The sequence below is a fragment of the Musa acuminata genome, chromosome BXJ2-4 (assembly GCF_036884655.1).
Source record: "Musa acuminata AAA Group cultivar baxijiao chromosome BXJ2-4, Cavendish_Baxijiao_AAA, whole genome shotgun sequence".
Taxonomy (NCBI): Eukaryota; Viridiplantae; Streptophyta; class Magnoliopsida; order Zingiberales; family Musaceae; genus Musa; species Musa acuminata.
In genome coordinates, this window is record NC_088341.1 from 35,591,231 (window position 1) to 35,616,623 (window position 25,393).

Consider the following 25,393-nt stretch of genomic DNA (forward strand, 5'->3'; position numbering starts at 1 on the left):
TGCATGAGTTCATGTGATGAGAGAGCTGTGCAGAAAACCTCCAGACAAATGGAGAGTTTATGCTCATGTAACAGCAGATGCACACAAAGAATGGAGGAAACATGAAGTAAGAACATGAGCTGCTACATGGATGACAACATGGAGATCTGCATGAACCTTTACGGTAGGAAACAACAGATGACAAGGAGAGTTTAAGCTCATGTAACAACAGATGCACACACACAATGGAGGAAACATGAAGTAAGAACATGAGATGCTACGCAGATGACAAGAAGGAGATCTGCATGAAGCTTTATGATAGGAAACAAGTTAAGACTCTATGGCAATACATCACATGCGCGTACAACAGGAGCACACCGGTTCATGCAACATTTTAACCAGAACAGAATAATATCAGATTCAGATCTTATGAGGGATGCCATGGCCGATACTGGGGCTATGTCCCGGGTTGGTGGGTGCCTGCCACTGCATCAAGTATCTACCATGTATATCCTTGAGGAGCTTTCTGGGGCATGGATTTTTCGGCACCGTCGAAGCGCAGCTGGAGGCCACCCATGCATTGCATTCTAGGGTTCCTGCTTCAGCCGAGTGGAAGAGCTGCATGAGGAGAATGGCAATGATCAGCTTTGCTACAGGCGAGACATGTTTGGCCAAAAGAGCCATGGATTAGGGTTAGGATCAGCTGCTGAACTGATGAGAGTCACAAGACTGAAGGTAGAGGTAGGAAGGATGCAAGGTGGAATGAGTGCTGCAACATCCCTTCTTTAAATAGTGAAGCCAAGTCACTAACATAAAATATGCAGCATGGCCTGCTTGTTAGGGTTTCAGGACCCACTGTCTCAATTGTATCAGTAAACAAAGGACAAGCAAGATCCTTTCAGGCTTAGGATAGATTCGTTGGCAAACTTAGTAAGATAGCCAAGTATCTTTTCCATTCATAGTCAGGTGTCAGGAGACATCTGAGGTGGAACTTCCAGAACAAAGTACAATGTGTTGAGACCAGACCACAAAGTGAAATGACAAAGGGAATATTGTCCTTGATTAGACTGCACTAAGCTTAGAAATCCAAAGGCTACAGTTGCGTTCATGGCCTACTGATTCAAAAGACCTAAAAGAATAGGACATACCATCCAGCTGAGGCCAGTTGGATTGGAGGACAAGCAATTTCCTGAGTTTGTGAATGGATCCAAAATGGTGAGTACCACTGAAGCATCTGATTTTTTCATTGAAGAGATATGCTTTGATGGAGGAACTTATGGCAAACAAGTCTTCCAGATGAAGTAGGTGCTTTCAGTACTGAAACTGAAATCATTTCATTACTAAGGTTGTGGAAACCAAAGGAATATAAGAAAAAAGTTGCAGGAATTTGAGGACAAACATTATGACAATCATAAGGGAACAAGAAAGCAGAGTAATGAGTTCTCTTTGAACTAGACTTATTTTGTGGAGCTTATTGTCACTATGAATGACAGAAGTCCTAAAAAAAACTAAAAAGGATTTCTTGATGAGGAAGCTTTATCTTACCTACAACTTAATTTTCACTAACACAGTTGATAATACCAAGTAAATTTCTCATAGAGAAGTGCCAACAAGCAGATCATAAATGCATTTGTAACCGCTCTCTCTCTCTCTCTCTCTCTCACACACACACACACACACAACAAACAAACACACCAGCCTCCATCTTCATGAGATCCAGAAATTCTTATTATTATTTGTTGAAAGAGGTCAAGAACATCTTGGTGGTTTTTGGAATACTTGTGCCGCCAACAATTAGATCGTGAACTGTACTCTTGAGCACTGGAAACACTAAAGTTTTGTCACATTATACTTTTAATGTCAGTGTCACAGGTACATCTTCCTTTTGTGAAAGCAGAGGTTCCAGGAATAGAGTCAAGTCAAAGTGAGAGGAGTTTCTGGTTCTTTTGAGAAAACAAGTGGCCATCATGACAAAACAACTAGACATTAGTTAAAGTGCTTCAATTCTCCAGATTATAGTGTTGAATCCAACATCCCCTTTGTGATTAAGAAGTTTTTGGGACACTAAGCTTTGGTTACCAAATTCTTCAGGAGAATACAGATCTCAAGCATGTGGGCATGCTTCTGTGGCACCACTAACAATTAACATGTTCATTGTCTACCCCACTTTACACAAGTGATCAAAGTAAGAGATCAATTCTTAGACTTAATTGCCATTGTGCAAATGTTAAAAGCGATTGAACTCAACCAAAAATGACTTCCAGGATACCACTCTTTAAAGTACAGATGAAGGTTTTGTTTTGAATTCTAGGAGAGTACGAATGCAGAAACTCATAAATCTGGCCACTGTTTCTTGCAATTCAATCTGCTTTGCCATGCTGCTCCAACTTGAGATGCCAAATAATGTAGGTAATCTAACATGGGACATGGAAGGAACAGTTTTTGCTAAGGAGGAATGTTGATATGGGAATCCAAAAATTATAAACCAGATCTTTTTTTGAGCAAGTTGAACCATAAAAATAAGTTTTCTAACTTCCACTGAATCAATAGGAACATGTTCTTCACTAATCACATCCAAAAGTTAGCTTTCCCACTTAGCTATGTTTGACTGAAATCCTCTCATACTTATCCCATTATTTTTCTATGCCCTCTCAGAAGATCTAATTTCCTGTTCCTCATATCTGCTGGTCACAGTAATAATTGGTTACCCAATTACCCACATCCAACTACTTTCTTGTACTCAGGAAGTTTAAAGGTTCCCATCATGTTACTTGTGCAAATGCATCACCTGTTATTTTACTTCCCATATATTCCTAGCCATCAGTTTCTTGTGAGGTCAACTCCATGCTATACTTTGCAAGTGACAACCTGGGGATATCCTAACCTTCATTGACTGGTGGACTAGTGAGTTTGAACAAAGAAGGAATGCCACACAAAATTTAAGATGACAGGTGTGTAAAATTGCAAGCATCGACCATCTAAAATTGTTAGTCCTGAATTCCTTAAACTGATGCAATGCTTGGTCATCAGTGGCAGATGAAGAGGGGAACAGTACCATTCCACATGCTCATGATTCACATGGCTGAAAGCTTAGGACCAGAAAAATGTATACACCTTTTATTGGATAGAAAGAATATGAAGAGGCAACAGATAAAACACACAAAACAGGAGTTTTTTGCCTACAATTGCAGTATACTGATGCATTGCATGAAACTACTCAGAACAGAAAAATGGAAGAGAACAAAAGTTTATGAGAGAAGATAAGAGATGACCACTTTCCTTCTGTTGTTTGGAACATGAGGAGAAAGAAAACAAAATTTTCATTTCTCTTTAAACCTGTGTATTCTGTAGAGAAAGAACACAAAAAACTTTCAGAAAGAAAATGACATTATCTGTTTCCGACCACCTCTCTCCTTGATTCAACCAATAAGAAGTTAGTATGAAAGGAGAAAATAGGAAATTGCTTTTCCTTCTGTGGCTGGATGAAGATGAGAAAAAAAAAAAGTTGACAAAAGATTCTTCCTTTCTCTCATCTCTGAAAGAAAAGAGGGATTTTGGAGATATAAAGATCATCGATGAGACCTCTTTTGATGTCAGGCACATGGTTCCACCAACTATACACCATGATGTTTGCAATTCAATGCATTAGCATTGCAATGTGGTGCTTATACTTTGGTATTCTAAATGAACAGTTGAGTGATAGCGGCAACAATTTCCTGGATGGTCTCAGTAGCACGAAAAGGAAACTCCCTCTGGTGCACCTTATACAAAGTGTCTATTAAGCACTATAAGGACTATCGTACTATCAAAGTGCTTACATGAGTAACTTTGATCAGTATTGAGCAATCCATGATTCACATCTCAAAATTGGTTTCTCTATAGCCAACCCTTTGGATTTCTTGAGAATTCAGCATCCATTCGTGAGATCTGATATAATGTGATGGATAAGTAATTTAGATGGAACAATAATTAAGGATGGACGTTGATCAGGGTTTTTGCCATTGAAGTGATTTTAGTGCAAAGATGTCTTGTCATATTTCATGATAGAAAATCACTACAATTCTTTTTATGATTTCTGACAGATCTATTAAAAAAATTCTCAAGATAAAATTCCCTTTCTATGTATAACAATTTGTCTACCTTAAAATCCATTACCTACCTTTTTTATTTTCTATTTAATGAGGCAACAAGTCTAGTATTCTAGTAGTATTGCATGGCAGGGTCCCAGCTCTCTCATACATCCTGGGTGCTTGTTGCTGTTTCATACAAAGAAGATAAATTGGAGGCCCATGGTATCATACAACAGTATTGGAGGTTCTCTCGCTTAGATACTATTATGGCCATGTTTGGGGACAGAGAAGTATTTAGATAACATACACTATTATGTCCATGTTTGGGGATAGAGCAGGAAGTATTTAGACCTTGAGGAAAAACAGAAGATTAGACTAATATTGAATGAAAGGAAAAAAAATTAAATAAGAAACGACTACAGCTGACTCTGAGAAAACAGTTCCTGATTTTTCAGTAAATTCCTATTAATATGCGTAACTCATCTGAACCTACATTTACAGACTATAGAAATGAAATTGACAAATTCTTCCACAAACCTTCAGTTGAAAAGCATCTATTATTTTTCTACAGATTGTGCATCATAAGCAATATGTACAGTTGAGTTATGTCTGACGAATAATATGATAACTGTCAAAGATACATCAGTTTTATAGTAAACGATAATGGAAATTATGGGATACATCTTAAGCTGCTACCTCTGGCGTGCTTACTTCATTTGGTGGCATGAAGCTTTGACAGAAGATAAAGGCAACTTGAAGACAGCAGAATAGAAGCTGCGAAGCATAGTAAATCTGCTGGAGAAGATATTGTGACCTTCTTGCTATTTTCAAACATCCCAACCAATAGAGCCATCACTATGACGTGCCCCACCTTAGTCTTCAATTCATTGACTGACTTTATTTCCAGGCACCTAGGTCGTTCCTTAACATAATAAAGCCAGAATAGTTTAGAAATTAACATTATGATATTTAGTAACTTGTTCTGATATCTAAAATCTAAACTATAATTGAGTGAAGGGACAAACCAGAAGTTTGAATAATCCAAGCAGGTTTGATCCAGAGGAGGACATTTTTGCTATATCAAAATTACTGATGAAGAGCTCGTAGAGACCCATTCCAAACACAAGCATCACAGTTCCAATAAGATAGACATCTGAAAGGTGAAACAAAATGAAGGTTAGTGACAGATTAAGAACTATCTATAATGACAACATTTCTTTAGAGGAACAGACCAGCATGAAAATGTGCTTCTTCATGCTTCAACTACCAAGTAATAGCCTGTCTATGTAAGCTCTGGTATATGATCAAGATAACACCCAGAAAATTATAACAATGTTTTCAGCACAAGTTAAATGGCATGTCAATGTCCAATATCATATTCAAACAATCCTTCTAGGAGAAATTAAAAAACCCATTAAATTGTTACTGATACAGTCATAAGCAGTCCAGAGGTCAACTTGTTCAGAATAATGACAAAATTGATGTGTAATTTATGCCAGTAGATTATCTTTTCAAGAACTACAGAATCAGAAATTAGCACCCACTATAAAATTTAGATCATTTGACAGAAAACTTGAAATACTAAAAATTGCCTATTGATAGTTGCATGACATAGTATGTTATGATTAATCAACTAAGAACAGTAACTTGATAGCTTCCTAGTAAGTGGCATGTGAAACAATTCATGTCTATTTCAAAGTGTATACATTTTTGGATATACATTGTCTTACCAATGGCTCCAACCAACATCAGAATCACTTTCCCACCACTCAAAAAATATTCTCCGAATGAATCTATCACATATGTGCAACCCTGCACAGCACTTGGTATTGTTAAGATTGCTGACTGTTTCAAGAAGGTATGAAACTACTCTTAGAGATGAAAAAGGATAAGGTTTCCTTCTGCAAGACATCTTGCCTGTAAATACAGTACCAAGCAACCAAAAGTAAATTTAGCTACATAGAATCTGAACAAATTTAAAGGGTTATGTAATGCCCAGTCTTAGAAATTCATTGTGCATTCATTGCTATTGAGGTGGGACTTGTTTTCCATGTTTACAAATTAATATCAGAACATAAATGATTCATGACCAATATGAAGTTAAGGTACTCAAATAGAAAGACTGTAAGTAGTCCAAAGAAGTTAAACCAGGGAAACTAAATGTTAAGTACTCAAATCATTTGATTAAAGCACATAATACTGCACGCTACTGTCTCAAAACTTTATAAACATAATTAACATAACATTGTGAAAGTGGTAATACTCAATGCATTAAGATAATTCAGTGAAGACAATTTGATATTAATATACAAAATTCAATGTTGTAAGCCTTGGAGCCATGGTGAGGTTGGACCAGAGAAACCTAAGTGCTAAAATTCTGAGTCGTAGTTCTTCTTGGCAAGCAAACTTAACCCTGCATAGGTATCGTGCTTTCCCATCTCACAGAAGGGGCCTCATCGACTAGGTAGTCCTTCCATTAACAACAAGTTTGAGGACAGCTAGAACAACAAACATGCAGAAAAGGAATTCAGTTACATATAATCAAATTGAACTACCCTCATATGAGGCATTTAAAAAGAGTCTACAGTTATCGAAAGAAATGTAGCCCTGAATCTCTTGGCCACAATCTCAGCTGCTCTTCTCAGAAGACGTATGCTTTCCATGACAGCAAGAATATTGACAATTTATTGATGAACCAAAGATTGCCTAATTGCTCTGGCATCATCTTGGTAAATGAAATTAGCAACATTTATCAATGTTTACTATAGAAGACCATGAAAAATTGCATATCTAGTATTGCTCAATTGATCCCACAACTAAAGTCACCTGAACAACTAAAAGAAAAAATATAGATTAATGCATGATATAAATTAGTAGATCAATAAAAGGAAAAGTTATTCAAGTAATGGTTGCAAAAATTCAACTCATATGGACACCTTTCCTGTGATAGATTGGACATGTAAATCATCCAAATTCTTTTTGTTTGTCTATTTTATGGGATATCCATCCAAATTAGCTTTTATCGCGGAGTAAGATGGAATATGGTTAGTTATTTCAGAACCCCTGGCCCAGTTGACACCTCGTATCCTATGTCTGCACCTGTATCTTTCACTTCTAATCACTCGAGAGTCGGTGACGACCGAATAACAAACACCTGTCATGCAAATTAAAGATCGACCAGCGGACAAAGAAGCAATCTAACGAAGTCCGACCATACCTTGAGAAAACAGATTATGGAACCCATCAGAGAACCAGCCACCGGGAGGAACGCGAAGAATCGACACCTATATATCACCTGCAAGGAAAAATCTTGACTGATAAGGCACTTTCTTTTCTTCCAAAACCATTGCGGCGACATCAAGCCAAACGGAGAAAGATCTCACCTTTTCGATCTTCTCTTCCACGTCATCAACTTCCAAAGAACCCAGCACGGGATCCCTTCGATGCCCCGGTTCGGCCGCGGAAGCGGGAACGATGGTCGAATGCGAGACGGAGGTGTCCCCGACGCCCGAGCTGGCTTTCACGGGCGCAAAGGACGCAAGCCTCGGCCATGCCGAGAAGATTCCGAGAACTCTAAGGCCGAGCTTCGGCTTGCTCGGGATTCCGGATGGCATCAGGCCTCCGGAACGGCGAAGTACGAGGCGATGGGTCTTCATGGCTGCTCACCGGGGACCACGAGAAGCTCGATGCCTGCTGGCAGAGCAAGCCGCGTCCTTGCGAGCGGCAGATTAAAAAGACGAGGAATTGACGACAACAAACGAGGTGCATTGAAGGTAGACTTGGATAGGGAAAGGGAGGAGGGAGGTGGATTGAATCGGCGCCTTGCTCCCCGTTGCGGCGGAGCCATCGCCACATGTTTGGCTTCTGATCTCGCCGGGAAAACGATGTGCGAACAGCGCACTGCAAGTCCAAATCAACGATATAAATGGCCCGTTACATTCTCACAATGGCCTCTACCGAAACCGTTACAATAAACTAATCGGACCGTCACGGTTTTTGTCGGATTCGGGTCGTATGATACGATCCGTTAACGTTCCCGCCAAGTCACGTCAGCAGCAGTCAGCCAAAGAAGAGCAGCTATTCTGGACGCGGCTGATGGCACGATTCAAGACAACATAGGCCCACGTGAAGGGGACTTATGGGCCCCGCCCTGTCCTGCCGCGTCAGTGTTCGCCACGTCATGTTTCGCGACTAGAACGGGGTCTTATGCCGTAATTAAAGATATCCTCCCCGGTGGCTGCTTCGTGCTCCTTCTGCTTCGCTCCATAAATCTCGCTCTCTGTCGCTCAATTGGCCTCTCATTTCTGTAGAAATCAATATGAGTTGAATCCAGAACGAGTGGAAATGGAAGCTGCGCTTATCGGATTCCCCCTAAAACCCTCCCTTCTTAATCCCTTCCCTCGTGGCTTCACTTCTTCCCCGCCCGGACGACGCGACCTCCGCAAACTCGCTGCTGTCGCACCGAAAAATTCGATCTTGGTCCCAAAAGACCACCTTGATGATGGAGTCGGTCAAGAAAACGAGAAGGAAGAGCTTTCGCGGGAATCCTACAACGCTTTGATCCAATCCCACTGCGCAAAGGGCCGCCTTGACCGGTCTTTGCACCTCTTGAGCCGGATGGAGGCGGCGGGGATGCGCCCAAGCACGGCGTGCTACGCCCGCCTCGTCTACGCGTTGGGGCGCACCGGGAGGACGCTCGAGGCTGACGCCGTCTTCCGAGAGATGAAGTGGTCCGGCCATCGGCTGACCTCGAGGGAGTACAACGCACTCCTCGGCGGGTTCTTGAGGAAAGGGCAGCTCTTGATGGCTGATCGCTTGCTGGTCGAGATGGGCAAGGAGGGCATCGATCGGAATCGAGAGACTTACTTGCTCCTCCTGGATTCGTACGTCCATTCCGGGCGGTTAGAGGACACCTGGTGGGTTCTTGGAGAGATGAAGGAGAAGGGTTTTTGGTTGGATTCTTTCGTTTATAGCAAAATCATAAGGCTTTACAGGGACAATGGCATGTGGAAGAAGGCTATGAGCCTTGTGGTGGAGATGCATGAGCTAGGGATTGAACCTGACGTGAGGATGTACAATGGTATGATTGATACATTTGGGAAGTATGGTCAGTTGGATGAAGCAGTTAAGATATTTGAGAAAATGCAGAGTACAGGCTTGAAACCGGACATCATGACTTGGAATGCACTGATTCGGTGGCATTGCAAGGCTGGAGATCTGAAACACGCTCTTGGATTCTTTGCAAAAATGCAGGAAGCAGGATTGTACCCTGATCCTAAGATCTTTGTTAATATCATTAATCGGTTAGGAGAGCGGGGAAGATGGGATGAGATGAAGAAATTGTTCGAGGGTATGAAATATAGAGGTCTAAGAGAAAGTGGCATCATATATTCAATTTTAGTGGATATATATGGTCAGTATGGTACGTTCCACAATGCTGAGGAGTGTGTGGCTGCACTTAAAGCCGAAGGTATGCAGGTTTCAGCGAGCATATACTGTGTATTGGCAAATGCATATGCTCAGCAGGTGCGCAGATTGTCTAATCAGTCTGTTGAATTTACTGTTATATAAGAAGCATTGTTACATTGCTTATCTTTTGATGCTGCTGATATTTGTTGATTTTAACCAGAATTTTTGTATATCTGAAATCTTTGAAACAATTCTTGCTTTGAAATGGAGAAACCATGCTGTGCTATGCTTTCTTTTAGCTTCCATTGGTTTCAATAGCCGGGTAGAGATGCATGCAGCACAGACAGTGAGCCCCTCACTCTTGATTGACTGCCATCTATGTTCCTTCAAATTAGTGACAGCAAAAGTTGCAGGAGAAAGGTTTTCCTCAATGTCAAAGCATTTATTTCATGACAAAGACTTGGGAGTTTCTTCTTTTTCATAATTGATTCCTTCTAAATCAAATGTTGTAATTAGCTAAACCAGCAATTACCAACATTGAAACACATAAAGTGATTATTTTTAGCCTCAATCGGAAGATTAGGTGTCCATTTGCGATGGACAGGACTGTAACAGTGAGAGTTATAGTGTGCAAGAGGTTTTTTTTCTTCCATTTTTGTCGGGGATTTTATTTTGGGATGTTTAGATTCTGTTAGCATTTTCTTGTTTATAGTTGTCCTACTTTCAGGCCAGTAACTGAAACAACCCATTTGTAAAGAGCTCTAGATTGCTAAGTTCAGTTTGAGAATAAACAAACAATAGATGAGGCTCTAAATCAATTTCAAACTAACCTTGAACTTAATTGGATGTAACTATGCTTGGCTTCAAACTGGCTTGAACATATATTATTTCAATATATTTCTCAAAATAAAGTAGTATCTGTTAATAATAGATTGTCAAGGCAGTTGTCACATAACTAGAGTTATATTGCATTTGTTTGTTTGCTTCTAAGTTTCTGTCATAAATGTGAGTTATAGATGACTTATAACATGTGATGCTTGCAAAGGAGGTCCGGCTGGGACATAATTTTATAACATAGCAAATTCAGATGCTTATTCTTGATACCAGTTACTAATATCAAGCAAAGCTTGAGCATGAGTAGGCTTTATCTAGCTCAGTTTGGTTATGCAGTTACCTACTTCACACTGCAATTTTCAGCGCACTGGAATTCTCTCACATGTATGTTTTTGAGTGTGTGATTTTCCTGATAATTTCTGTATTATTTATATTCTTGCCTTTTTGTTAGGGGCTGTGTGAACAAACTTTGAGGGTGCTTCAGCTAATGGAAGCAGATGGCATTGAACCAAACCTTATAATGTTAAATCTGTTGATGAATGCATTTGGTATTGCCGGAAGGCACTTTGAGGCAATGGCAGTTTTTGAACATATCAAGGAAAGTGTAAGTGACTTATGAGCTGAACAAGATCAAATTTATTATATGATCTACTATCTCTTTTGTCCTTTGCTTTTGTTATCTTTTAAAGATTTTACAATCAGAATTGACTAGAAAGGACTATTATTGGTTCTGTAGGGCATCAGTCCAGATGTGGTTACTTATTGTACTTTAATGAAAGCATTCATGAGGGGTAAAAAATATGAACAGGTCAGGTTATTCTTTTTTTTTCCCTGTTTGTTCTGTTTAATGCTTAACCAGAAGTGGGAAGCTAAGTACATTTGGCCGGAAGTAGAGTGCAATACTTCATCTATTTCATCTATTTCATCTAAATACATGAGTATGTAGGAATTTAATTTTCCTTTTCCTCCTTGGTATAAGAAAAGATTGTTTAGTTACTGTTCAATATATTTTGGATTGACTTGCCAGATTTCCTTGACCGATGTTTATTCTTGTGTTGCACACTGTTTGGTGATGAAGATGTCAGCCCTTTCCTAGAACTCTTTTTATTTCCAAGGTTGTGGACGTAAGTTTCTTCGCCTGTCATTCAGGTTCCAATAATATATAAAGAGATGGAACATGCCGGCTGCACACCTGATAGAAAAGCTAGAGAGATGTTGCATAATGCCTCAATTATATGTGAACAGAGAGGTAATGACAGTAGCATGAGGTATAGCTATGTTTTGTACATGCAAATGCCTTTTCTATTAATGTTCTTGGTGGTATTCAGGTGGTTTTAGTACAAATTCAAAAACCTTTCTACGATCTGGAAACCAGTGACTTCACAAACGAGGTAAAATATATTTATACATATATCTTTTTCCCTCTATATATTTGCAAGTCTTCATTGTCAAAATATTTCACTATCTTGGATGAAAAAGAGATCTACATCTTGTTTATTTGTATATTCCATTTGAGGGTTTCTGACAAGGAGCTGTCTAATTAACAGATAAAAATGGGGCCAGAGAAGCATCTTTCAAGTGATTTTGTTGCCAAATCTGTTTTTGGTATTGCACTGAGATCAAATAATTACCTGGTATGGTTAACTGCTCATTCAGAGCTAGGGTTGTCTTCCATCTGACAATGAATCCTTGGCTTCATTCACTAACGATGAGTAGTATTTCAACTCATGGGAATCAAAAGACATTCAAAGTCATGCTTGGCACAATGCAATGTGTGGCAAAGAGGAATACCATGCACTTATCGCTGTCAGAAATCACCTACAAATGGCAGCTTCACAGAATCATATCAACAGCATCAGACAATAAGACCTTCAAAGGTGACTTTGGGATCTAGAAATTTCAGAGATTGAATCTTTATTTTCTGGCAGGTTCTTTCTTTTTATGTTTCTTACTTTACTACTGGAGGAGGAAAGGAGAAGATCTACCTGGGAATTCATTGGGAGAAAGATCAGCACAGAAGCCCTGAATGCAATGCCTCTATATATGCTATAGGAGGTTCAGTGTTCAGTAACTTCAGTTTCCTCTAATATCTTACCTTCAGTAGCTCAACAATGACAGTTTCTATCTATCAACATCTTGTCAACGATATTTGAAGGAACTTGGGGTTTTGACACTGAGAATTGGAGGGGGTAAACCATTGGTGGTAATGCATAATTGGACATCAGTTTATCTTACCTTCGTCTCCACCAGGAGATCCTAAACTTTCTCCATCTAACCTTGAGCTGCTAAACTACTACAAGTATTGATTGTTTTGACATTATGCGATACCATCATGTACAAAACCAAATACTCATTTACAACCTCCATTAGTTTGTGCTATCTACTTTGATTTTATCAGTCAAGCTGGTTTTCCAAGTGAGGATCTGAATTATCCAAACACCCACAGCCTAGCCAAAAGTTGTTTAGTTCTGTCATGAGAAACATCATACATGTGTGTCATGTGAGAGAGAATGTAAAGAACTAGTTATGCAATGCTTTGAAGTATATGTCCAACCAAAGTTTAATATATGACTGTCTGTAATGTGCCACAAGTACTATGAGATGAAGAATGTTAGGCCAATTGATTTTTCTAGATTTTCCATGCAAATCAAAGGCCATCATGTTTCACTTACAAGAACATCATTAATATACGAAACGATATCCAGCTCGGGAAGCAATGTTGTGAAACAAAATTCTTTGACCAGCGAGTATTTCCAATTGCACCATTAAACATGTACACGTATAATTACTTCTCGATGAAAAATAAATGTAGAGATCCATGTTTGTTTTTGTTTCATATACATGGTCATCATGTAGTGCCAAGCCGATCGATACATGTCATTTTAATGCTTTACCAACACTGCCTCCAATTTTCTTCTTCTTGCCACATGCTTGAGCTTCTCCATGGCGATGAGCCCCACTTGTCTAACACGTTCTCTCGACAAACCGAACCTGAAGAAGAAAACATGGCTATTAACAAGCATCAAGTATGTATATCTATCTATGCACATAGGTGTAGAAATTGTCATGCCAAGATTCAATAGTTTCAATATTTTCAGAAACTTTACTCAAATACAAATGTACTCCGTAATGTAGAAGACTCATCACCACTTTTAGGACATATAAACAAATGCATCAAGGAAAGCATGTTATCTTGTTTCCCTTTTTCCAATTAAAGAATCCTTGTCTAAGAAGGATTCAACTTCTGATTAAATGTAAAAGACTAACCATGCGAGTTAAAACAGAAAATGGAACACACCGAAGATTCAAAAGAAAGTTGCAGATGCAGTCTGCATGATGTTGCACCAGGGTAGTGTTGATCAAATGAAGAAGCATAGATGAGTTGTAGCTATAGGAGAATGTTTATATGACATTACAAAATCAATAGTGATACAGAAGAAAGATGAAATCCTAAGGCATTTGTGGTTGCTGTTGAACTGATCTCTATGGACAAAATGCATTCATCAGGTCATGCTCGATAATGGAAGCATATAATGTGTCAGGCCACCATGTCAATCAGCTGCACTTGAAGAAAGTTATTACAGTTGAAAACTCCTTTTTTTATAGTAGTAGTAAAATCACCAAGCGGACATGGGAAATAACTGCTGATTACTGATAATTACAAGGGAAGTGCTTACTATTGAAGTTAAGTAGAGGAATGTTTGTTGCTTTGCTTTGTATTTAGCATCGAATGAATGAAATATCACATGTTCAATAAGCAGGCTAGTACATAAAAGATTATGAGATGCATCATACAACTGTAAAATGCCAATTTTCAGTTGATTGTTCAAGGGAGAACCGTTTTTGGAAATGTAGATTTGGAATGGTTTGCAGTGCTAAAGATAGATTTCTTCTTCAGTTGGCTGGAGATTACCAAATTCTGTTTGTTTGGGATTGCATTGTAAAATTTTGTTTCAGTAGATAATACTGTTGATACTGGGGTCACAAACACTCAAGTAGATAGTTTAAGAGTGCTCTCTGAAGTGCTATATATGGTGGTGGTGTTTTCTTCTTTTGATCAGGAATAAAAAACTTTTTTCACATTTTTTTCCACAGAAAAAGAAGACTACTTTAAGAACACTATTATTCTAGAACCTTTCTTCACATCTCAACACTATTATGCCAAACAACTTCTTTCTGAGAGAAAGAAGGAAAAGAGTCAACTGGAGAAGTTCTATCTTATAGCTTGAAAGTAAATACATTTTTTCCCTTGTTTTTCTTTTGGAAAGTCTTGCATGATTAACTTTTTAATACCCGAGCATGAGAAACACTGTGGTCTCTGAAAGAGAGAATTTACCCAAGGAACTAAGCATTTTCGTCATTTGGCATGACAATGCAAGAAAAAAGAAGGCAAAAGGCAAACACTCGGAGTTTTGCAACTTTAAGCACCAGATTAAAATTGAAGGACTCAGGTGAAACATGAACCTTGGACCCTTGTACACTACTATAATTGCTACCATGGAGACTGCTAATTTGGAGATTGCAATTCCAGTAACAAATAATCCACATTTTAATTTCAGTAACAAATAATCCACAATTTCCCTATCAATGGAACATGCCAAAAGAAGAATGCTTCTCATCCTATATTTATTTTATGAAAAAATATGCTTCAGTTCCCATATGCTAGGACTTATAGTGGAAATCGTAAGTTCAAAAGGAGAGCAGAACAAGGAGAAAAAATGATAATAAATATTCATATCTCCCGGAGTTGTCTCAAGAAAACAAATCTGAATCAGAATTAAATCAGAAATTGATAAGAATAAACTGCTTACTGTTTGCCGATATCCTCCCATGTATGACACTCACTGTCAATACCATGATAAAGTCTAATAATCTCTCTCTCCCGCTTGCTAAGTGTTGTATATAAAAGCTTCTTGACTTCATCCTGGATAGATTGGAATATAAATATCATGGTTGCATGATGGAGACAAAATAGCAGCATGAATTAAGAATCCTCCAAAACCTATATTAGTAAGTTTGTCTATTCAAATGAGGTTGAGCAATAACCAAGAAGAAAACCCTAAGTTGCTATGTTTATTCAACAGAGAGCAAAGAATCACAAGCCAACTTCAATGAAAATTAAAGTCCATGTTATAGAACATTTACTATGCATACCTTGAGAGACCATTCCTCAAAACCATACCATGGATTATTTTCAACGTTTCTGTCTGCAATATACTGAAGGAAATAAATGGTGTTATGAAATAAAGAGAATTTTTATAATCAACAAACCTTTTATATAGAAATTGAGTTGCTAAACTTACACTGTGAAGAGTCTCGCCAGGAAGGCCATTTAATGAGGGAAAGGCTTCCCGATCAAGAGAAAGTACTTTGCTCGCTGCCTGCATCTCTGACCATTAAATGCAAGGAACAAACAGCTACTTACAAGATCAAATACAATTACTAAGAATGTGAATCCATACCTGTGTGGCATCCCGTATTTTTTTCTGCGACATATTTAGGGTCTCTGCAAGTTTCTGTAAAGAATAAAAGAAATTATCTAATCATTACAAACTTCACAGAGAAGTAAAGTTCACTATTAAACAATTGCCTTTCTATAGAGTAAAGAAAAGAAATGAAAATCGTGCAGCTTAATTTCCTAAACAATAAGAAACAAGATCTTAAATCTGAATAAAAACATTATGAGCTACCATGGGGGCATAAACAAATATGATAGAACAAGCAAAAGGGAGTGCTTATGGATTTCAAGGTCACAGAGAACTAATAGGATAGGGTGTTCCTATAGTCAAGATCATGAAGAAGATGGTTAACACCAGGATACTGGACAGGTGCCTTATCAGCTTCTGTTCCATATATTAGCAATTAAACCAAGACAATAATGAAAACTATAAACAACAATGATTATGCAAGTGGAATAGCATAAAGATCATCTTCTGTATGTCAACTGCAGAAAGGCCCAAAAACAAAATGTTGCACTATACTAAGCATGCATGGAAAAATGGAGAACTATCCAACAGTATGATAAAAGTTCACTTACATCAATTGATGGTGTAATTCCTTTCTCCTCCAATCTAATCTTTGCATGTCTAATTGAACTTAATCTTTCATGCAAATGAGTAGGCAGTCTTAATGTCCTGGAGTTCTTAAACAATGCTCGCGAGACACCCTGGAAAGAAAGACAGTGTCTATTAAAATTTATGCATGAAATTCATATTTAATAATAAACTATACCATCGAAACAAATAAGCATGTAGCATTATGCTATAATAGAAGCTTCCATATCGAGCATTTATCAAAATAGATGCTAAGATTGAGGAGCAGCTATATGAGGCACAGATGTGAACCCAGTGGGAATTGAAGTTTTAAGATCTGCAAGTTAAGACTTTCTGGAAACATAATTCTAGATCATAGATAAGAAAGAGAAAATAGCTTATCATCTGTGTGTGATTCAAATAACATTTAAAAAACTTTTACAAATGAAGAATTGTTGTGACATGAACCAAATCAGGAGCTATGAATTATATATGCCTCATTATGGTTTGACCTAACAATTTCCGCTTTCACTGGTCATGGCAGAATTTTACGATATTTGGGTTTAAATGGACCAGGAACAATGGGACAGACTTAGATCTACTTTGGTAAGACGACACTAAATATTTAATTGATTAGGAAAACTGATCGGATATCAACATTATCCTCTCGTGTCAAGCTGCCCAGGAAGCCACAGTGATCATTAATATCAACTTGCCATTTTAGGATCTCACTTGAATGTCTTTTGGAACTTAAATGACTCCTGAATGAGAAAGAAACATAAGAAACAACATATAGAAGTTTTTTGGTGAAGGAATCAGTTAACTACCTGTAAAGGAGAACTTACATTTTGCATGAACAACCAACAAAAAGGCAAACTAATTTCCTCCCTATTTCCAACCAATTACTAGGTAAAATTTCCATCTTTGGCATCCATCTTCTTATGGCACATGCTAGGTAATTAGATGTTTCATATTAAGCAAAAAAATTCAAAAGCAAAGGACTGTGAATGATGCTGGCTAACAAGTAGTCCATAAAAGAAATTATTTCTAACCACATAATATCCAATATCAAACAGAAACTTCAATTAACTGATAATTTTTCCAATTGAAAAACACGTAGTAATACCAAGCAGACAAAGCAGGTTTATCCGCTGCAACAAGAAGTCCATAAAAGAAAGTAGTTCTAACCACATAATATCCAATATCAAACATAGACTCCAATTAACAGATAACTTTGCCAATTGAAAAAAATATAAGAAATATCAAGCAGAAAAAGCAAGTCTACCCACTGCACAATCTATCAAACAACTAAAGCAAAGGATCACCCAGACAAAAACAGAAATATGGGGTTTGATCTCTGACTTTTCCATCATAATATGTGCTGATCTACCTAGCATAAAATATCAAACAGCTAAAGCATAATTTGATTCACCTGTCGTATCCACCAATATACATAAGTAGATATTCTGAAGCCCTTGGAAGAATCAAACTTTTCTATCCCACGAAGTAGCCCAATCAAACCAGCCTGTGAAACAAGTAACTATATTAACAACGAAAACTTGCAGCTTATACTGTGAAATTCATGCCAGAAAATAATTACATGAAGAACTTTTCTATGCCAGTTAATGCAAGTCTAAAAGAAAAACAAAAGAAGATTTACCTGGATAAGGTCAGTCATTTCTGCTCCCAAGTTATCATACTTCTGTGCAATAGACATGACTAGACGAACATTGCTCATTGCAAGCTTCTCCCTTGCCAAAGAAGATTCGATCATTTTTGTGTGCAACTCAGCATGTGACATCCTCAATGAAGAAGCCAGCTGTCTGTCAGTTGGTTCAAATCCCAATTTATCCTGCAGTCTGAAACCATAAACAGTTTGGTCATAGTCCACAGAAGCTAGTAGCAGCAGCAAGCAACAATAACAACATCAAGTAGCTTTTAGTTCCAATCAGCAAACTCATATGAGATTTGCTTGCCGTAAAGCAGTTAATCTTCATGATTTAAAGATTTATCGCAACTCTATGTAACGAGATAAATTTGACTACATCGAGCAAAGTAAATAAAAAATGAGAACCACCTTTATCTTCAAGAAAAAAGAAATGAAATCTGAAAATTATCAAAATTATAAAGCTCTTCATGCGTTCAAGATCATATAATGAACGGTTTATGTAGTTACCAAAAATGAACAATCTTATTATAATCATCAAGCTCTCCAAGGGCAATATGAAGTAAGGGATCGAACTATACTGTTTACCTTTATAATTGTTGCTAGATATGGCCCAAATATAGGCAAAAAGGAATTGAAGCAGCTTCTAGATATGATACAACAAAATTAAGATTTTTCAGAAGCAAATTACCCAAACACTAGAAATTTCCATTTAAAAGAGGAGCTAGATGAGATAAGCATGATAAGTTTAATTACTATTTCTTGACAAAATCACATTGGCAATTTACAAGATATACAAATTGTTGCTACATCTCTACTTTCATTAAAAGAACTGAGTTATAAACAAAGACTTGAATTTCCAATCTCTCAGTTGATTCTTGATATTCCAACAAGAAAAATAAAAGAGATGAAGATTGTCTGTCAGTATGCTAATAGTAAATAAGTCCAAATTGCATGAGACAAAAAACTCACTTTGCCCTCTGTTCTTGTATATGTATACCAGCTTTTATTGTCTTTGACAGATTTGCGACTTCTGCATGTGTCAGCAAGTTTTCACTCACGGTGCCCCGCACATAACCACTAATGTCAGATTTAAGTAACTCGCGACTAACACTTGGATGAAGCTGTTTCACTCTGCTTGATGGCACCAAATTAGCCTTATGACTAAAACATTTCCTACTGGAAATAGTTCTCCTCTCACGGGCAGATATCCCTGAACGAGTAATTTCTGGCATCTGGCAGCTATTCTCAGGAGCAACAACAGTTGTCATCTGTGTGAAAGGAAGTTCCCATTGCTTTTCCAACATAGACTTCTGTAGCAAAATGAGGACCTCTAGAGAAGATTCAAGATCAGGCCTCTCAGACCATGTATCGCTAGTTGAAGGAGCTGAAGTATTGACACGTTCTCTCAGTGCCTTGATAGTCGGTATGTGCCTGGTTGGTGGAACATTTGACCCAAAATGAGAAGACTTCTTTGCAACTATGGTGCATTTAGTGGAGCCACCCGAAAATGGCAGTGAACCATGATCTGGAACAGAGAATAACTTCTCAGTGAGGTCGGTTTGACAGAATGAAGAGCTCAGAAGCCTCTTTCCTGTGTGTAATCCAATAACTGCTGCTGTAGCCATCATCCAGCCTAAAATGTCTGTGCATCACCATTACACGTGGTCAATAACCTTGTCGAGCCAAAGCCATGTCTTCCAAATTGCAATAAAAGAGTGATCCACCTATTAAGAAAAAGACATGTTCTCAGTCTTTTATCAACGAGGCACTGGGCACATAAAACCGATCATAAGGTATGATACGAAAGGGATGAACTGTGAATTATATATCAAAGTTATTTAGACTTAAAGGAATAAGAAGTGGCACGTTAAAATAAGTTTGAAAGAATCAGAAACCTTGGCACTGAGAAGAATCTATGCAGGCCTAACAAGCGCCACTTTCTTGGGTTAATGATCGCAAAACATGACTGAAAATTCTGCTGAAAGTCGAAATTGCTATGCACTCTTGATCAATTCCGATAAATCATCCAGAGGGATGTTACTTGGACAGGATAACAAAAAGAAACACTGCCCGGATATAACCAAAAAAGTTGCTATTTCACAAAGACGCCGAGATAGACAACAAAAGCCAACAGACTAAAAGTCGGAGCCTCCTGAGATAGCTTGGATTCTCACATGCAAGGAGGTTATGAGCAAGATGGAATCTTTGAGACAAGCGATCTAATTCCAGCACCGAAGGTTGATCTGCGATCAATCAAACGAAGCAAACTCCACTAGATCTGAGCATTCTAATCCAAAAATCGCTCATTGGCGTTCCTACACGACACGAATCCGAAACAATACCAACATGGAAGAAACCCAATGGACAGATTAAGAATCGAAATGAGCGTTACAGAGGCAGCAAACCGGCGGAGAAAAAGATGACAGGGAAACCAAGAACGAATCTTTTCTACGTGCAATTACTAGAAACGCGCAATTACCAATTACCAGAAAGACGGCGATGACCACAAACATCAAGAACAAATCCTTGTCATCTTTTCCGATCAATTAGCAACAACCAGAAGAACAAGAAGGATAAGAAAGGGGAAAAAGGACAACTCTTTTAGCATGGGCACGCGCCAAATAAAAACGAACTTCTGATCTCAAAAGAGAGAACCACAAAAGGGGATCCGGGAGTGGGGGCGGACGCACCAGAGCGTGGCGGTCGGGCGGCCGCAGCTAGAAAGGCGGTGAAAACCGAGGGAGGGAGCAGCTGCTTTTCTGCTACGGGTTTGGAGTATTCCGCGGCTATTGGCGCGAGGTGACAGTGGGCGACCAACAAGGGATATGGGAGGGTGGACGCCCATTGGGTGGAGCAGATACTTCACACGCGCTTGTGGCACACATCCGCTCCCAATACACTACACTCCAATTGCCGCAATCTTATCGGAGTACATCGATGCCATACAAAAGCTACAACTGCTCTCCATCTACTCACAAACCACCCGGTCCTACGTTATCTCCCTCGCCACACCCCCCCTCCTCTCCCTCCTCTCTCTCTCTCTCTCTCTCTCTCTCTCTCTATCTATCTATCTCCATATCTATTTATATCGAATTTTAGAAAAACAAGTCTCTTCCGAGACTTTTTTCGAGAATTCTCATTTTCAGATTTTTCTAATATTATTCTACTTTTATTAGCTTCTTAATGATTAGAAAGTGTGGTTAAAGAGTATTACAGTGGCATCAGAGCAAAATTATGTTTTTTCTTTTTCTTTTCTACAAAATTATGTTTTTTCTTGATTAATGAATGATTTTCTCCAGTTTTGATAGTAACATAAAATATTTAAAAAAATACAAGTCTTCAAATGCAGAAAGAGTAGAATGGAAGTCAAAGGTTTAGAGTAATCACAGAGATCATAGATGAACAGAACTTGTCTCCTTTATTAATTTAAGCTTTTGACACTGCATATCAAGAGTAACATACAGCATTGTCGATACCTAATGTATCGAATTTTCTTACCAAGATGTGCAGATCTATTTTCCAACAAAGTACATCATGACACATTGAAGACAACTGAACTATTTAGACACCATTAAAAGGTGGCATCGAGAGAAGACATTCTTAATTATTTGCGCTTCTTCTTGGCGTGCCACTTCTCTATGGCACTAAACCAATTCCACTGGAAGCACAGGCCGACGAAGCGCATAAGACTCGCACCAAGAACCTCATTGAATGCCATGAGGTACGATCGCTGAGGAGACAAACCAGCTGTCACGATGGATAGCATTGTCCCCTCAAAGTTGCAAGGAACCACAAATTGCGCAGATTTGATTCCGTTCAAGGCCTTCTGAGCAACATCATCGGCCTTCATACCACCTGACGATGCCGCTATCACATTTGTAATCTCTGGCCTTCTCTTCAGCTCTGCAATCAATTTGCACACCAGATTATGGATTTTCAAGAAACTTGCAACAACAACCTTCACCTGAATGTATGTTTACGCTGTTGACTCAATAGAAGCTAATGATATAGCAACTATAATAACTATTGCACTCTTTTCAAATAAATCAAATAACCAAGTCAAATGCTAAAATTACAAAGTGAGCATTGTTAACAAAAATTAGGCCATTAGCAGCAGCTAAAAATGTTAAGTCAGAGTGATACTATAACAAAATCAAACTCCAAGCTGTACATGGAGGCCACTTCGTGTTGGCTATACAGGTACTTCTTAAGAACGGTTCTATGAATGGGTAAAAACCTCTAATTTTGCCTAATAAAGTTTCATACAGGATCTAAAGAGTTACTCTAGTAGAGGCATGCTCGAGTTGTTCCAAGGAATGCTGTTCTTAATTACTAGATACCTAGTAGCACCACAAAGCAAGGCTGCCTTAGACAATGGTCAGCTCATATCTTCAAATCAAAATTTCATAGCGGATATAAACAGTTGCTAATGCTACTATAGGTAAGTTTAAGGTGTTCTCAGGAACACCTTTTAAGTCAGACTATTAATTACTAGATATCTAGTAACACCGCAAAACAAAGTCTCCCTAGCAAATGATCAGCTCATATCTTCAAACCTCGACCATCAAAATTTCATAGAGGACCTAAACAGTGACTATCTTCAGTAGATGTAAGCTTAAGGTGTTCTCAGGAATATTTCTTTAGTCAGAGAGTCTTGATTACTAGATACCTAGTAACACCAAAAAGCAAAACCTCCATAACCAATGGTCACCTCATATATTCAACTCGGCCATCAAAATTGCATAGAGGACCTGATCAGTTACTATCTCCAGTAGATGGAAGGTTGAGGTGATCTCAGGAATATTTCTTTAGTCAGAGAGTCTTGATTACTAGATACCTAGTAACACTATAAAGAAAAGCCTCCCAAACCAAAGGTCAGCTTATGGCTTCAAAGTTTCTTAAGAGGACCTAAACAGTTACTAACTCCAGTAGAGATACGCTCTAGGTGTTCTCGAATACTTTTTATGGTCAAAGATTCTTAATAACTAGATGCCTAGTAACACCACAAAGCAAAGCCTTCCTAGCCAATGGAGATGACATGTCTTTAAATCTTGGCAACCAAGGTTTCATAGAGGACCTAGACAGTTATTAACTCTAATAGAGGTATGCTCAAGCTGTTCTGAGGAATGCTTTTTTTTATTCAAAGATTTTAAATTATTAGATAACTAGTATCACCACAGAGCAAAGCCTCCTTGGCCAATCTTCAGCTCATATCTTTAAATCTTGACCATAAAAATTTCATAGAGGATCTAAAAAGTTACTAAGTTAGTAAAGGTAAATTTAGGGTGCCCCTTAGGTTTTTCCTTTCTTTTCATTCAATTTCAAAGCATGTTAATTACTAGATACCCGGAAAAATCACAAAGCAAAGCCTCCCCAGCCAATGGATAAACCTACATTAGGTATGCTTTTATGGACATGAATAATTGGTCGAGTAGAAAAGGATACACTAGACATATTAAATGGCATGGGAGAACTGAAGTAGGATAAAATAACAAAGAGGATTCAAGTAAACTTCAAGAGGGCATTAATCAGATTAAGGAGTGGAGGAGAACAATTTGAAATTTTTGAATCAACCAATCAATAGTGAGAATATCTACAACCTAAGATGAATATGAACCCACCTATTACACTATCTCCTCTGGTACATTTATGAGCGAACATGGATCACCACTTTCTTGTCGTAGCTTAAATGCCAACAATATAAATGCAAAGTCATGACCCTCAACCATCCTTCCTAGAAAAGATACTGCAAGCAAAGTGGCACCCACCTAAATTTCCTCCAGATATGACTTGAGATTTTAATTTAAATACAGAACTCATTGGAGATTGCGCAGATCCTAAACAGGCATGCCTTGTTATAATAAATATGGTATGAGTAAGATTACAAGTCTCAACGGAAGTGGAACACACAACTAGCGTAAGACAGTATTCCAAACCTTCAGCGAGCCCAGGTGTATCTGTATCAGGAGGAAATATGAGAGTTACATGAATATTATCCATAATAACCTCGTGCTGCAAAGCCTCTGCAAGACCCCGAAGCCCAAATTTGGTTGCCGAGTATGCCGTATAACCATAAACACCCACCTGTGGACGAATCCAATACTCATTTCTCAGAGGACATGAAGTTGGCATGTAATAAAGGGATGGATGAATTTTGAAGAGAGCGAACAGAAACGAAGAAAAGATCAAACTTTGGATCGACTCGAGGCTGTCACAGACCGATTGGGAACATCAAGGTACCTGGCCGGCCTGTGAGGACATGATGGCAATGGAGGCCGGGAGGCCTGTCTCTTTCCCCCTCTGCTTCATTGCGGGGAGAGCGGCCTTGATGAGGTGGAACGTGCCCATGAGGTTGACCTCGACCATGAAGCGGACCTCCTCCAGGCTCTGCCGCTCCAGCTCCTGCGGCACGAAGACGCCTTGGTTGCAGACGAGGACGTCTACGGGACCGACGGTCTCCAGGGCACGGGCGACGGCGGCGGGGTCGCGGACGTCGGCGGCGAGGGCGGCCGCGTCGACGCCAGTGTCTCGGCGGATGGCGTCGCAGGCGTCGCGGAGGCGGTCGGGGTCGCGGGCGAGGATGGAGACGCGGGCGCCCTCGGCGGCGGCGCGGCGCGCGAGGGCGAAGCCGATGCCGCTGGAGCCGCCGGACACGAGGACGTGCCGGCCCTTGAGGGGGATCCGCACCGGGCGGGGCCGTACGATGACCGCGAGGAGGAGGAGGACGACGACGAGGGGCAGGAGAAGGAGGAGGAAGAGGAAGAAGAGCGAAGCCATAGATCGGCAGAGGACCAACACAATGCGCGAGTGACCGACGCAGGTGGCACGTTCAGTGCAAGCTACACATAAATAAGTAGGAACAAAAATCAAGTGGGTCCCATCATCCGCCAACGTGACTTGCAGGTGGGCCCGATCATACGGTTGGAGAATCCTGTTCCTTGGTCGAGTCTGCGCAGGCAATCGAGCGAACATTTCGGGTCGGATGGGAAGGAGGGACCCACAAAGCCTCGTGACTTCGCGTCGGATCAGATGAATAAAAAGATAAACAAATTAAAATAAGAATGTTTTTCAACGGTGGATCTTACCGGGACTCGTAAATCCTACGGTTCGTGTAATTTCCAGGACTACATAACCTAAAAAGTAATCTCTCAACGCAAATTGCCACGGCATTAAATTAAAGTCAATTTCCAATTGAAATCTGTACTTACCATTTTAATGCAACCTCCGGCATTAAATCGAAGAGGACGCCATCATTGATCATCACCGTCGGCACACCTACAATATTATTGGCGTCCATCGGGTGATCGGAGAGAGTATCCAAAGGGATTAAGACAAAGTTAACAGGTAATGGTAGGGTTTAATCCCATCGAACGTAAGCTATTCAGCAGATTCAAAGGTTC

At 39.2% G+C, this 25,393-nt stretch overlaps 4 protein-coding genes across 12 annotated transcripts; 1 reads left to right on the top strand and 3 right to left on the bottom strand.

Moving 5' to 3' along the window:
* Nucleotides 1-265: 265 nt before the first annotated feature.
* On the bottom strand, nucleotides 266-7,897 carry LOC103982299 (uncharacterized). Of its 6 annotated transcripts, XR_010486178.1 has the most exons (7): nucleotides 7,433-7,893; nucleotides 7,267-7,344; nucleotides 5,780-5,894; nucleotides 5,075-5,202; nucleotides 4,746-4,971; nucleotides 1,128-1,302; nucleotides 266-597 (listed from the first exon to the last, which is right to left on the bottom strand). XR_010486178.1 is itself a non-coding variant. In XM_009399202.3 (6 exons), exons 1-5 carry the CDS (start codon nucleotides 7,703-7,705, stop codon nucleotides 4,762-4,764), a joined length of 804 nt encoding a protein of 267 aa, XP_009397477.2. In that variant the 5' UTR covers nucleotides 7,706-7,897; the 3' UTR covers nucleotides 266-597; nucleotide 4,761. The 6 variants fall into 6 exon arrangements, 5 of the variants coding, with proteins under 5 accessions (XP_009397477.2, XP_018685197.2, XP_064961268.1 ...); XM_009399202.3 differs by lacking the exon at nucleotides 1,128-1,302 and having other exon boundaries at nucleotides 4,761-4,971; nucleotides 7,433-7,897; XM_018829652.2 differs by lacking the exon at nucleotides 1,128-1,302.
* A 395-nt stretch (nucleotides 7,898-8,292) lies between these two features.
* LOC135610545 (pentatricopeptide repeat-containing protein At5g42310, chloroplastic-like) lies at nucleotides 8,293-12,858 on the top strand. The gene is made up of 6 exons (XM_065105197.1): nucleotides 8,293-9,575; nucleotides 10,744-10,896; nucleotides 11,029-11,100; nucleotides 11,442-11,541; nucleotides 11,621-11,683; nucleotides 11,840-12,858. The coding sequence occupies exons 1-5, from the start codon at nucleotides 8,394-8,396 to the stop codon at nucleotides 11,668-11,670; spliced, it is 1,557 nt and encodes a 518-aa protein (XP_064961269.1). The 5' UTR covers nucleotides 8,293-8,393; the 3' UTR covers nucleotides 11,671-11,683; nucleotides 11,840-12,858.
* Nucleotides 12,859-13,011: 153 nt separating this feature from the next.
* LOC135610546 (RNA polymerase sigma factor sigA-like) lies at nucleotides 13,012-20,818 on the bottom strand. Of its 4 annotated transcripts, none has more exons than XM_065105198.1 (10): nucleotides 20,684-20,818; nucleotides 18,963-19,717; nucleotides 17,985-18,183; nucleotides 17,757-17,849; nucleotides 16,330-16,458; nucleotides 15,755-15,808; nucleotides 15,596-15,673; nucleotides 15,447-15,509; nucleotides 15,104-15,216; nucleotides 13,012-13,283 (listed from the first exon to the last, which is right to left on the bottom strand). In XM_065105198.1, the coding sequence occupies exons 2-10, from the start codon at nucleotides 19,619-19,621 to the stop codon at nucleotides 13,175-13,177; spliced, it is 1,497 nt and encodes a 498-aa protein (XP_064961270.1). In that variant the 5' UTR covers nucleotides 19,622-19,717; nucleotides 20,684-20,818; the 3' UTR covers nucleotides 13,012-13,174. The 4 variants fall into 4 exon arrangements, with proteins under 4 accessions (XP_064961270.1, XP_064961273.1, XP_064961272.1 ...); XM_065105201.1 differs by lacking the exon at nucleotides 20,684-20,818 and adding an exon at nucleotides 20,480-20,674; XM_065105200.1 differs by lacking the exon at nucleotides 20,684-20,818 and adding an exon at nucleotides 20,168-20,374.
* Nucleotides 20,819-21,392: 574 nt separating this feature from the next.
* On the bottom strand, nucleotides 21,393-24,812 carry LOC135610547 (3-dehydrosphinganine reductase TSC10A-like). The gene is made up of 3 exons (XM_065105202.1): nucleotides 24,234-24,812; nucleotides 23,930-24,077; nucleotides 21,393-21,896 (listed from the first exon to the last, which is right to left on the bottom strand). Exons 1-3 carry the CDS (start codon nucleotides 24,768-24,770, stop codon nucleotides 21,598-21,600), a joined length of 984 nt encoding a protein of 327 aa, XP_064961274.1. The 5' UTR covers nucleotides 24,771-24,812; the 3' UTR covers nucleotides 21,393-21,597.
* Between the last annotated feature and the right edge of the window lie 581 nt (nucleotides 24,813-25,393).

Bases quoted from the DNA above. Each gene is read 5' to 3' on its own strand.
- LOC135610545 (XM_065105197.1), top strand. From the start codon at position 8,394: ATGGAAGCTGCGCTTATCGGATTCCCCCTAAAACCCTCCCTTCTTAAT. The intron at 9,576-10,743 runs GTGCGCAGATTG...CCTTTTTGTTAG, and splicing joins CAAATGCATATGCTCAGCAG to GGGCTGTGTGAACAAACTTT. The intron at 10,897-11,028 runs GTAAGTGACTTA...TTGGTTCTGTAG, and splicing joins TTGAACATATCAAGGAAAGT to GGCATCAGTCCAGATGTGGT.
- LOC103982299 (XM_009399202.3), bottom strand. From the start codon at position 7,705: ATGAAGACCCATCGCCTCGTACTTCGCCGTTCCGGAGGCCTGATGCCA. The intron at 7,345-7,432 runs GTGAGATCTTTC...TTTTCCTTGCAG, and splicing joins TGGAAGAGAAGATCGAAAAG to GTGATATATAGGTGTCGATT. The intron at 5,895-7,266 runs GTATGGTCGGAC...TTCTTGAAACAG, and splicing joins CCATAATCTGTTTTCTCAAG to TCAGCAATCTTAACAATACC.
- LOC135610547 (XM_065105202.1), bottom strand. From the start codon at position 24,770: ATGGCTTCGCTCTTCTTCCTCTTCCTCCTCCTTCTCCTGCCCCTCGTC. The intron at 24,078-24,233 runs GTACCTTGATGT...ATTCGTCCACAG, and splicing joins TGTCCTCACAGGCCGGCCAG to GTGGGTGTTTATGGTTATAC. The intron at 21,897-23,929 runs GTTTGGAATACT...AATTGATTGCAG, and splicing joins TACACCTGGGCTCGCTGAAG to AGCTGAAGAGAAGGCCAGAG.
- LOC135610546 (XM_065105198.1), bottom strand. From the start codon at position 19,621: ATGATGGCTACAGCAGCAGTTATTGGATTACACACAGGAAAGAGGCTT. The intron at 16,459-17,756 runs GTGAATCAAATT...CTTTCTTTCCAG, and splicing joins TATATTGGTGGATACGACAG to GGTGTCTCGCGAGCATTGTT. The intron at 15,674-15,754 runs GTATGGATTCAC...TCAGAGATGCAG, and splicing joins AAATACGGGATGCCACACAG to GCAGCGAGCAAAGTACTTTC.